The sequence below is a fragment of the Lytechinus pictus genome, chromosome 2 (genome assembly GCF_037042905.1).
Source record: "Lytechinus pictus isolate F3 Inbred chromosome 2, Lp3.0, whole genome shotgun sequence".
Taxonomy (NCBI): domain Eukaryota; kingdom Metazoa; phylum Echinodermata; class Echinoidea; order Temnopleuroida; family Toxopneustidae; genus Lytechinus; species Lytechinus pictus.
In genome coordinates, this window is record NC_087246.1 from 34,679,327 (window position 1) to 34,692,806 (window position 13,480).

At 38.0% G+C, this 13,480-nt stretch overlaps 1 protein-coding gene across 2 annotated transcripts in view; it reads right to left on the reverse strand.

Annotated features, from left to right (window-relative positions):
* The window catches only part of LOC129254353 (squamous cell carcinoma antigen recognized by T-cells 3-like), a 39,425-nt gene that overhangs the window by 13,449 nt on the left and 12,496 nt on the right, over nt 1–13,480 (reverse strand). The window contains exons 12-18 of one of the 2 annotated variants that reach the window (XM_054892813.2): nt 7,991–8,100; nt 7,048–7,237; nt 6,001–6,141; nt 5,296–5,446; nt 4,492–4,694; nt 2,645–2,728; nt 1,490–1,600 (exon numbers count right to left, since the gene is read on the reverse strand). In XM_054892813.2, the coding sequence (XP_054748788.2) occupies nt 1,490–1,600; nt 2,645–2,728; nt 4,492–4,694; nt 5,296–5,446; nt 6,001–6,141; nt 7,048–7,237; nt 7,991–8,100 (990 nt within the window). Of the gene's footprint in view, nt 1–1,489; nt 1,601–2,644; nt 2,729–4,491; nt 4,698–5,295; nt 5,447–6,000; nt 6,142–7,047; nt 7,238–7,990; nt 8,101–13,480 lie in introns of both variants that reach the window. The other variant, XM_064115549.1, reaches the window with a different exon arrangement.

The window sequence follows — 13,480 nt, forward strand, 5'->3', positions numbered from 1 at the left end:
GATTAATTTTACTCCACCTTTTTCAATCTTATTGTGCAAAAATCTCTTTGGAGATAATAGTTTTTCCAAATTTAATTTTTTGAACAATGATTATGAGTAAATCAATGTGTCAACATTGCTCTTTAAGGTGTTTCAGATATCATTGGTGAGCCCCCAACATACATAATCATATCTGATTAACACATATCTGTTGAACCCCCCCCCCCCAAAAAAAAATAAATAAATAAATAAATAAACAAGTGGAATGCCTCTGGCCGTCTCACCTGTATCACGCGATTGAATATAGCAGCAGTGCTGATTTTGAAAACTACTATAACTCGCACAAGATGTTCAGTGATACTTGGTTACTCTTATTTCCACGTTTTATGAACTAGACCAATACACTTATAGAGATATGATGGCAATTCAACAAATACCCCCAACGTGGCCAAAGTTCTTTGACCTTACATGACCTTTGACCTTGATCATGTGACCTGTAACTCGCACAGGATGTTCAGTGATACTTGATTACTATTATGTCCAAGTTTTATGAACTAGACCAACACACTTTCAAATTTACGGCTGTAATTCAACAAATACCCCAATTTGGCCAAAGTTCATTGACCCTAAATGACCTTTGACCTTGATCATGTGACCTGAAACTTGCACAGGATGTTCAGTAATACTTGATTACTATTATGTCCAAGTTTCATGAATCAGATCCATAAACTTTCAAAGTTATGATGGTAATTCAACAGATACCCCCAATTCGGCCAAAGTTCATTGACCCTAAATGACCTTTGACCTTGGTCATGTGACGTGAAACTCATGCAGGATGTTCAGAGATACTTGATTAACCTTATGTATAAGTTTCATGAACTAGGTCCATATATTTTCTAAGTTATGATGACATTTCAAAAACTTAACCTTAGGTTAAGATTTTGATGTTGATTCCCCCAACATGGTCTAAGTTCATTGACCCTAAATGACCTTTGACCTTAGTCATGTGACATGAAACTCAGGCAGGATGTTCAGTAATACTTGATTAACCTTATGGCCAAGTTTCATGAACTAGGTCCATATACTTTCTAAGTTATGCTGTCATTTCAAAAACTTAACCTCAGGTTAAGATTTGGTGTTGACGCCGCCGCCGCCGTCGCCGTCGCCGTCGGAAAAGTGGCGCCTATAGTCTCACTCTGCTATGCAGGTGAGACAAAAATAATAATAACAATAATAATAATAAATAAATTAAATAAATAAATTAAAAAAAAAAGGATTACAAAATAAAATATAAAAAAATAGTAAAATTAAATTAAAAAATAAAAACAATACTAATAATAATAATTTTAAAAAATGAGATAAAAAATACAACAAAATTTTTAAAAAATCCCCACAGACACTGTCCTTCCAATCCTCTAACTTTTCAATAAACGAAAGAATAGGCCATCTTGAAACACTGCCTTCATGTTGCAAAGGATATTGATTTTGAGGATCCCTAACACTTCCTTACCAAGAACTTCTGTTCCTTTGTGGCAACCGATTTGTCCTTCGAAGGGTCAACATACATTGGCCTGTTGTTAATGGTCTCTCTGTCTTTCTTCAATGCTTTCTTGGCAGATTCCTGTTCATGATTTGAATTGAATACAGTTTATTTTATCAAACCATTTTGGAAAAACCAAAAGCAGTTCACAAATCATGAATATATAAATATTATTAATAGGTTAGGATGCCCCAAACAGCCTTCTTGATAACGAGGGGCCCTCTACATAAAGAAGTACATATAGTTTGATGCAAAGATTAAACATAGAGCACAAACAAACTAGTAAAGGAAACGCAAAACACTAACCCTAGAGAGAAGGGGGAAAAGTTGAGGTCAAAAAATGAATATGATGTGAGGATAAATTGTATTTTTATTTGGATTATGTAGCTAATTTAGGATTGGGAAGTTTAGCTTGGCTATTCACTAACAATTACATCGGAATTATTCAAAATGTTTGAAAAGTGATTATTTACTGCAATGAATGTGAGTATGAAGATACATTTGGCAATCTATGGCCCATAAGCTGAACTCAGGCTTACTTTAAACTATGGCCTAAAATTTTGGTTTAAATTATGGATAGCCTATTCTGTCAGAGATCTCAAACAGCTTAGATTCCATGTGAAAGCCCATCGGGTGCTCACTTCTTTCGTAACTGTTTTGGAATGATGAGTGAAATAGTTTTCTTCACCATGTTAGCTTGGAAAAAGAACAATGAATATTAGACACATACAATATTTAGTTGGTTTTTTTTTACATTTACATCTATCCATAATTCATGCACAGAGCTAGACCATGGTCAAAGTGAATCCATGCAATCACCTTCACAGGATAGTACAGTTGTGAGAAATATTGGAATAGTAATTATGATTTATCGAAATCTGTCTATGAAATCCCCAACAATATCTTTAAAAAACAAGGTCCAATGCAACAGACTGCTCTTCAAGTTCCCCTATATTCCTAATATGAAAAATAGCTGACTCACAATTAAAACCCATTTCAACTATTTCAAAACATCAGGATATGCTTTTCAAAATAGGGTTACAATCTGAAAATTCATTTTGGCAAACTTATTGGGGTTTTTAAGCCTGCAATGAAAAAAAAATAAATGATGTTCGAACTTCATACCTGATCTTTAAACTCGACATAACAAAAACCTTTGAATTTCTTCTGGTAATTGGTCACCATTCTTACATCTTTGATAGCACCACACTGCAGATGAAAGACAAAAAGTATAGATTACAAATATGTAAAATACCCTTCTAAGGTAAACAAAGAACTCTCTAGAATTTGTTACAACTGAAGAACGTTCTGGAAGAGAATTATTTTTGGTCATTTGTTTAGATAGATTTTATTAATATGTACTAGAAAGAAATTAATTATTAGTAGTTTTTGGTAATACGCTGAATACTGTAAAGAACATTTCCTTTTATATGTACTTTGGAAGGTTGATTCTTGAATGTTCTATATACTTGACCTGTTATTCAACTTGTGCCAGTGGTGACTTATTGGCAGGATTATGTATTTTAAATTACAAAAGATGTTGGTGAATGGCCGGTGTGTACACGGGAAATCCAAAAAATAATTTAAAGGTCACCCCACAAAAATGTTGATTTGAATAAATAGGGAAAAATCATACAAATATGATCCTGAAAATTTGATAAAAATCGGATGTAAAATGAGAAAGTTATAACATTTTAAAATTTTGCTTATTTTTCACAAAACAGTTGTATATGCACAAATCAGTGACATGCAAATGAGGGAGTCGGTGATGTCCATCACTCACTATTTCTTGTTTTTTATTGTTTGAATTATACAATATTTCAATTTTTACAGATTTTACATTGAGGACCAACTTAACTGAACCATAATATGTTATAACAATGGTAATGCCACATGTTCAGGGAGGAATAAAACTTTGCTTTACAGGAGAATGAGGAGAAAATTAGAATATTTCAAGTAATAAAATTCAAAGGAAATATGTAGTGAGTGATGTCATCAGTCCCTCATTTGCATACCGACCAGTATGTGCATATGAAACGGTTTGTGAAATTAAGCGAAACTTAAAATGTCAGAACTTTCTTTTAAATCCGATTTTGATGAAATTTTCAGTGTTATGCTTGTTGGATTTTCTTTTCATTCAAATCAACTTTTTGTTGGAGTGGACTTGTCCTTTAATGTCCAGAGAACACTGGAGAAACTGAGATTAAATGAATGGTCTAGACAATTTGGGACTGATCTAGAGCAATCTATATTATATTGAGGGTGGACTGAGCCCCGAAGATGCAGCTATATCATACTGATATCCATTGCTCTCGATAAGTAACCAAATCCATGCTTTTCATAATGCATCCGCCACTGATATTCATCATCATGAGAGCTGTGCAAGTCAACCACTTTTTCATATGGCAATTCCATAAAATATGTGCGCCCGTTCAGTAAATTATCTGTCTCTGATTTCTTGTTCTTTTGACAGTCTGTAATGTTCTCAAAGAACCATCACTTGGTCAGTTTATGAAGTGAAGTAAAACTTGAGAAAAATGGGGGTCAGATGTACGAAAAGGTTGATAATTTTATGGAACTGCCCATATATGTCATACGAAATAGCAAAGGTCGCGAGTAAGGATTTAAAAAATTTAGAAAATTACAGAACTGAACGATGATTCCATGCAAGCTCAGGGAAGGACAAGTTAGTCAATAGAACTGAAAGCAAGGTTTTTAGGAAAACTTTAGCATTTAAATGAGGTTTGTAATCACTTTGAAACTGAAAGAGAAGCACAGTGTTTAATGCATGTGTTGCGCACTGTTGTCTACCAGTCTATCAGGATTCAAGCAGAAGAGTGATCTCACAATAACGGTGCAACTTGAGCACATGAAGTATATGACGCACAAATTTTCATCTACTTCCCAAGACAGATTGACTTAATAACGAGTAGAGAAACAGCAAAATAAAAGATACTTGACTTGATCCTTACCTCTGAAAAGACATTCCTAATCCTCTCTTCAGTGAGATTATAGTCTAGATTCTTGACAAAGATCGTCCGGCGGTCGTTGTTGCCATCACGCTCAGGTTTCTTCTTCTTGGGATTCATATGCATTTGGAATTCCACTGATTGGTCAAGGAGGCCCTTCTCTTCTGGGATATCCTCCATATCAATATCCTTCACTCTGTCAGAAACTGCTGCATAAGGATATATGAAGGTCTGTTTATATGATATGTGACCCTGTCACCCCCAAACCAACAATAAGTCCCCCAAAATGAATTTGGATATTTATTGATCTTGATGAAACACATCCTAAACTTTAAAAGTTATATATAACATAGAAGAAATCAGTGAGAGCAGTGAGGGTGAAAGAATAAGAAAAAAAAAACAAGATTTGTTATCTATTTCCCATGAAATTTCAAGACAGACTGACTTCGATAATCAATAATTAAGTCTATGTGAGGAGTATTAACAAGTGTTTTTAACAAATCTGATGGCGTTAATTCAGAACAAGTTGACCTTTAGCAAGTAAAATAACTGCTTAAGTAGAAGCAATTTTTCAGAAAAGAATTGGGTGTTATTCACCACTTCTTTGTCAAAAATATTTCTGAACACTCAAGCAAGTAAAAATATGCCTTGTATAATAACACTCAACAATGTACTGTACCATATTCACATTTTCATGTTTATACAGTAAGGTTGACGACAGATAACAGATCATGACAAAAAGTGTGTGTGCTAAATTTACTCAATAATAAAAAAACAATTACTAGGAGGAAGGTTACATGAACTCACATTTTGCACCTTCATCGTTTGGCTCAAGTCTAGGTGCTGGCAGTTGTGGAACTTTAAACACAGGTGCTGAGGGTGATGAAGTTGATGGTCCTGTCCCTCCATCTACTCTGGATTCAGGTCTAGGATTGGAATCTGGCACGGGATTCCTCTTCTGTTGGATGACAATGGACGGAAATGGAAATTGAACATTATAATACATAAGTAACACGTATCTGTCTCTGATTCAAATGGTTGACAAACAAACAGTCTTTATTTAAAACAACAGTGATTTTGAGAAAAGTGATGTTCAATCATTTTCTACCAAGCATCTTTAGAAGTAACATATGGTGAAGTATTATTTTCTTTCATGAGCAATAGGAAATTGAATTGATTGGCTTTATAATTTTCAGGTGTTACTGATTACATTGGCATAATTTTTTTTTTCATATTTCCAATAATAAAAAAATATATATATGACATAGTGAGAGTGTGATATAACTGGCACCCATGTTTTCATAATGCAAGCATTGTGTAAAGAATTGTTTATGACAGTATTGAAATACTATGAACTATCAAAAGCTTTTAATCTTACACCTGACTTTGATGAAAATTTCAGTGTTGCGCTTATTTGATTTTTCTCTGTATATTCTAATCATTTTGTTGTTGAGGTGTACTTGACCTTAAAAAAATACAAACCAATTATCCTAATCATATTTCATGTATTACCTGTTTCTTGTGTGATTGTTTATTAGTTCCTGGTTCATCGAACGACCTCTTTCCTCCTTTCTTCTCATTTCTTTGCCGACTCCTGTTCTCCGTTGCTCTCTCCTCTGCTTGCCTTGTCCATGATGCTTCTTGTTCTGCAGCCTAAATGTAGAATTATCATTATGCATTTCAATAATATATTTAAACATTTCATACTCCACTAGAAATTTCGTCAATTTACTGGGGTCCATTGTAGAAAGAGTTCTGTTTAAACGCAAGTAAAAAAATCAATCACAAGTCAAAAATGCGTGCTATTGATTGGTTGAAAATGAAGTTTCGCATGATTTTTAGAGTTGCGTTTGATTACCCAAATAATAAATAATCAGATCAAGGTCTCCCTACTATATGCATACATGAACCACGAATGATCTTTTACCTATCAAACAGGTTTTAAGTTATTGAGATATCAAATAAAGGGTCAAACAGAAGCAAAAAAAAACCCTCGGTGAGTAGGGCATTAATGAAATGTCAACCTGTTGATCTGCTTACTACAGCCCTGAACAAAACAAAACCGACCTTTAACAACCTAGATTGTCACAAGAACAGTTAAAGTCATTTTAATCTCATGGCAAAAAGTACAGAATGTCTCGCTTCACTTTTCATTAGGAATTTGATACCGGAACCCAATTACAGTTGCTACCTGTTAACAAGGTTCTCGATATAAAAAAGTGGAATCAAATACTAGTAGGTCATTCGTAAGCGCTTTTCCTTGTCTAAAATTGTTGTCTCACCATCCCTATTCTATAATTTATCAAATCAGAGAAAAATGCCTGTGGTCCAATTTGATGTTTGAGCAAGGCCTTGTAGAGCACAACTGGCCAAGTCCCAAATAAAATGCATGCGGTTATGTAACAAGGATGTACGCTCCTTTTCATAAGGTCAGTGTGTTATCCAAGATTAATCTACATCAAATGAAAGTTCAAGACAGACCGACTTTAACTGAATCTTCAAAGTACTGCATGTGAAACAATGAGCCCTTCATCTTTATTTCTAGTAGATTGTACCTACCCTATTTCTCTGTTCTGTGACTCGTTTCATCTGCGTTTCAACCCTCTTCACCGCCGAACACCAAGTTTCCAGTGTCCCCTCCTCTCTCTCAAAGTTCAGGAATGCTTCAAAGACCGTCTCGGGCCAGTCACTGACCGAGTGAATTGCACGGTGAAATGTTTTCCTCACATGTTTGGTATCGCCAAAGCGTCTATGAATGGATTATTATACAAATAATGAATGTTTATGAGTGCAATGGACAGAATACTTCATGAGGTGAGAGATGAAATGATCCGCCGAGTTGAATGGATCATACATTTCATCTTTCACCGAATGAAGTATTCTGTCCATTGCACGAATGAAAAAAAAATCATTATTTGGTTTACATGACACCTAAAAATTTATTATTTTTTTCATATGAAATTTATAAATTTTGATGCAAAACATGCTCTTGCAGTGCGAATTTGGTCTGTTGATTGTTACGTCATTACGACATGTACACTGCAAACACAAGTAGTGCCTGCAGCAGTCTAGCTCGGTGCGCGCGTGCAATGGACAAAATCGTTTGGATCCAAAATTGCACGGATGATGACGTCATTGTAAAATGGGCTGAATGAACGATATCAAACAACCAATCAAATGACAAGGATCTATCTAGGTGTCATATAAACAAGAATGAAACTGGGCATTAGAAGCTGTTTGTGAAGACCAAGGTTGATAACACTAAAATGAACAGGTTTCAGTACCGGTAATCATATATGAATATCAAAGTATATTGAACACAGCATCTTACATTGTCTTTAAAAAAAAGGAATCACGGTTTGTCACGACAAGCGAAACGCAAAAATTATAAAGAAGAGACCTTATTTTCTCCTTAAATTTTCTTAAATGGTGAAGCGCAAAGATAATGCTCAGAAATCCCCTCTCCCCTCAGTTTCCTCAAATATACCTTGGTAATGCCTACCTTTCTAGATTGACATATTGTAGCCACATCTGAGCTTGGTTAGCATGACCCATAGACATGATGTCATTCCAGAGTTCTCGCATTCTCGTCACATTCTGGCAGTATTTAGCCTAAAATAGCAAACAACAGGGAAATGGAAAAAGAGATGAAAGAACAGGCACAAAATTACATGGGGGGCTCGGGACGATTTTGCCCCCAATATGCCCAAATGAGCCCTGAAAACTAAACAAGTGGAACGGCTCTGGCAGTCTCACCTGCATTACGCGATGTGATATAGCAGACCTCCCAACCTCTGGGAATGAAAAACTGTATTCTGTGATAGAAAAAAATGTATTTTTCCCCAAAAAAGTGTATTTCATAATAAAATGCTTGGCGCACTCGCTCATCGCGGTGCTCAAGCTGCATGCAAGCTAAAATGCGCACTGTTCTTGCAGATAAAAAAAACAAAACATTAAAACATGTGTATATCTTCACCCTGGTTTTAACAAAATGATTGAAGAAAAAATAAGTTACCTGAAATTACAATGATCTAATAACCATATTTGTGTACGTTTTATGAAATAGAGACATATAGAGATTATTTTTCTCAATAAATTACGATTTAGTAAAAAATAAAATAAAAAAAAAACGTACTGCCGTATTTTGGTTGCAAAAACGTACTAAATACGGTTAAAACGTACTGGTTGGCAGGTCTGATATAGCAGCAGTGCCGACTTTGAAAACAGCTATTGAATAATTATTCACAAAAGAAAACATTCAAATTATAATAAAATACTATTTCCATTGACCCAAAATGACCTTTGACAATGATCATGTGATCCCAGTCTTGTGCAAAACTATCATTCATACTTGATTACCCTTGTGTATGTTTCATGAACTAGATCCATAAAGTTTCTAAGTTATGATGCCAATTCAACAAATACCCCCAACACGGCCAAAGTTCATTGACCTTGAATGATCTTTGATCATGTACAGTAATACTTGACTATCGATGTTGTCAACTCTTCACTGGGATACTCTCCAACACAGACGCCTTCTTAGCCAATGTGAGATGTTCTACAAAATTCATCACAATTATGTTTACATCAACATGCCACATCAGATTAAGTTAAGCAGCAGTTCTCGTCCACAACGTTCACAACACACTGGACATCAGCTCAAGTACACCCAGCCTTTTTGTAGAGTGAACTGCTACATGTACAGTATGTTCCCAAGAACCATCCGTATTTGGAATACTCTCCCAAACGCTGCTGTAACTTCGACCTCTATAGCTGGCTTCCGGGGAGCAACATTGCCCATCATTCAGCAAATGTTGCCTCCCCCTCCCCTTAAGATGCTGTAAGAGGGACACACACGCACCATCCGCACACTGCACCTTCTTCTTCTTCTTCTTCTCTATAAGTACAGGCCACCGTCTGGCGTATTGTCGTACTGTTGTGCAGGTGCAATGTATGTACAGTGTCTCAAATGAGGGGTCTAAAATAAACTCAAGAGTGTGCAGCTAAAAAGACATCCGTAGAAAGTTAACGGAGCTGGATTTTCTGTACCTCCCTTTTGAAACTTGGAAGAGAGGTACATGAGACGGCGACCTGTGGAAGAGCGTTCCATAGCCTGGTTGCGTCAGGAAAGTAGCTTTTTTGCAGTGTCTGTGTCCTAGCAAATGGTACTTGTAATTTCTGGTTATGACCTCTTTGTGAGGAATGGAGAGATGGGATCAGAGACGCCTCGGGGACGGATATTAACGAGTTCTTAATGCAGAACATCATCGCAACCTTTGCCTGGGCTCTCCTTTCTTGCAGGGATGGCCATTGCAGTTGTTGGAGCATGGAGGTGACACTGCTTGTTCTGCGGTGGTCATTGCAAACAAAGCGAGCATACCTTCTCTGTATCATTTCAAGCCTCATGATGTTAGCTTGAGTGAAAGGATCCCAGATGATGCTTCCATATTCCATGACTGGTCTAAGTAGAGTGAGGTAGCAGAGCACCTTGACTTTGCGAGGACATGATCTAATGTTCCTTTGAAGAAAAGCCCTGGTGGAATTAGCCTTTTTTGCTACCTGACTGATGTGATGATTCCAGCTGAGCTTTTGATGGAGGTAGATTCCAAGATATTTTGCTGTGTCTCCTTTGTCCAAGGTGTAACCATGAAGGATGTATGGCAATATGATAGGCTTCCGTTTGTTGGTTACATGGAGGACTTGGCATTTCTTGGGGTTGAACTCCATCAGCCAGTCAGCCTCCCATTGCTCCAAGGACTTGATGTCTTCCTGCAGTTGAGCACAGTCTTCCTCTGACCTTATCTTGCGATAGACTAGGCAGTCATCTGCGAAAAGCCTAACAGTGGTGTCATTAGACAGGTACTCTGGTAGGTCGTTGATAAATATCAGAAACAACATCGGACCGACGACACTACCCTGCGGAACTCCCGATGTCACTTGGGTCTTGGTAGAGATGGTTCCTTCAAGGAGTACTTGTTGCGTGCGACTGTCAAGAAAGTCGGCTATCCATTCATGGGTAGAGTTCCGTATACCATAAAAATCGAGCTTATGAAGAAGTCTCCCATGTGGCACCTTGTCAAAGGCCTTGGCAAGATCTAGCAGGATGACATCGATCTGTTCTCTGTTGTCTATACCCTTCGCAAGGTCTTGGACCGCAAGAGCAAGTTGTGAGACACAGGATCGTTTTTTACGGAAACCATGCTGAGCATCAGAGAGTATGTCATGGTCTTCAAGATGGTCCATAATATTGCTGTGGACAATGTGTTCCAGAAATTTGCATGTCATTGATGTTAATGAGATCGGTCTGTAGTTCTCTGGCTTACATCGTTCACCCTTTTTTAAGACAGGGGCAATGTTTGCATTCTTCCAGTCAGCTGGAACAACTCCTTGGTCAAGGGAAGCTTGAAATAGGACTGTCAGAACAGGTGCGAGTTCGCGGTCCAGGTTTTTCAATAGCCGTGAAGACAGTTCATCGGGCCCAGTGGCTTTATGGATTTGTAGACCAGACAGAATTTTCTGCACACCATCGGATTGTATGGTGATGGGTTCCATACAGGGATAGGGAGAACTTCCCATGTCCTTCATGTTAGTCATGTCTTCATTTCTAGTAAAGACAGATGAGAACTGTCTATTCAGGATGTTACATTTTGAAGCACTATCCGAGTATGTAAATCCATCGCTTGACTTCAGCGAAGCTACCCCAGATGAGTCACATCTTTTGCTGTTAATGTAACTCCAGAATCGTTTAGGATTGGTCGTTGAATCTGGGCTGAAGTAAGCGGCTTTACATGCTTTCTTTGTCTGTTTCTTTACAGCCAAGTACTTGTTATAATCCCCAGGGTTGTTGCTTGCCTTAGCTCTGTCGAAGCATCGCTTCTTCCTACGGGTCAACTGCTTCAATGAACGAGTGATCCAAGGTTGATTGTATCTTGTTGATGTCATCTTAGATGGTACATGCTTTTCCATGAGACGTAAGAGGGTAGACTTGATGCTGTCCCACATGACTTGCACAGGACTCGTCCTATCAAATTGCTCTGTAAAGGAATGTTGAAAGGCAAGACAGTCTTCTCGGAGGGCCTCTATGTCAGCATGCTTCCAAAGGAATACTTTCCTCTTCACCGGTCTTTTCCTGCGCGCTACAACAGAGGATTCCACTAGCACGATATCATGGTCACTTATTCCTGGAAGGGCAGTACACCTGCTAAGAAGAGTGGGCCTATTTGACAGGAAAATGTCAAGACAGCTGTTCAACCTAGTAGGAAAGGATACCATCTGTTGTAGATCACAATTATGGATCATCGTCAAGAACCTTTGCTTGATTGGCATAGGATACTGGTTACCTGATGACGACTCTGTATCCCAGTCGATGTCCGGTAGATTCAGGTCCCCACCCATCCAGATGACAGAGCTTTGGTGCTGATTGTGAGTTTCTTCTATAGATTGACAGAGATTCTCCATATAGTTGACAGAACTAGGAGGTCTATACAAAGCACCTATGATAAGGAAGTTATTCTTTGGAAGGCTTACTTTGATGAAGATTGCTTCAACATCAAGATTAGGATCATCTGGTAGTTGTTCAAAGATGATGTCCTTTTTAAGTGCTATGAGAACACCACCATATCCGTCAAAACGATCCTTCCGTATCACTTCATACTCTGGAGGGAACAATTCAGCACTATGGATGTTGCTGTTGAGCCAGGTCTCAGTGCCCAGGATAATATCCGGAACAGAAGAATCTATTAGATTTCCGATCTCTTCCTTTTTGTTTCGTGCACTCTGAAAGTTGACAGTTAAAATCTTCATCTTTCTTTCCGTGACTGGGTGCCTTCTTCTATTAGACTGGCGGGATGGAGAAGAAGATGCTATCGGCGGTCCAGGACTAGATGGCGCTGTTGCATTATCATCAGAGTAGGACGATGACAGTGTGGAGAAGGTATTGCTGGTGTCAACGATGAAAGAGTTGAACAAACTGCTAGAAAACTGGGGCATTCCACAAGAAATGCATTGCCAAGATACACTTGAATTAGCGAGAGCTTCATAAACTGGTGTTGACATGTGCATGCATTCTACATGGTACCACTGGTTACAGTCATCACATGCAACGCCTCGCTGTTGCCATGTTACCGGGTAGGTGCAAATCTGACAAGGATACTTGCTGGCAGGACCTGGGTTGAGTTCAATGTCTGATGCATTTGTTAAGAGTAGCAGGGTTAGATAAGCGGCTACGAGAGTTTTACATCGACATGTGGAACTAAGCATGTGAATGTTGCCCTTCCTTTGCACTCGAAGGTGATGGAGAGAGTTTGTTAAGACCTCAAGATCAGTTGGCAGATTATTGGTAAATCCTATTTGGGCATGCCCTAAAGAAAGCTTGCTGGATGGTGACCTGTGGCTATGGGTATATTTCAGCCTTGCAGATAGCAATGTCCTTGTAGATCTAGGGACACAATTCTCAGAATATATCATATTTAAGATTGTCATAAGCAAAGTAAGGCAAATAATCTTGCCAGCTACAGATCTAGCCATTTTTGTTTTGTTTTTGTGGCCAAGCTTATCAGGAACCACATAGGCCTACAATGGATAACTCAATCACAGACTTCAGTCTCAGGGCTACAGTGAGTCTACAATGATCTTGTAAATGATAACAGTTACACACTATTCACAACTTAATCCAGCAGTAAGATAAACAAGTGGAATGCCTCTGGCCGTCTCACCTGCATCACGCGATTCAATATAGCAGCAGTGCTGATTTTGAAAACTACTATAACTCGCACAAGATGTTCAGTGATACTTGGTTACTCTTATTTCCACGTTTTATGAACTAGACCAATACACTTATAGAGATATGATGGCAATTCAACAAATACCCCCAACGTGGCCAAAGTTCTTTGACCTTACATGACCTTTGACCTTGATCATGTGACCTGAAACTCGCACAGGATGTTCAGTGATACTTGATTACTATTATGTCCAAGTTTTATGAACTAGACTA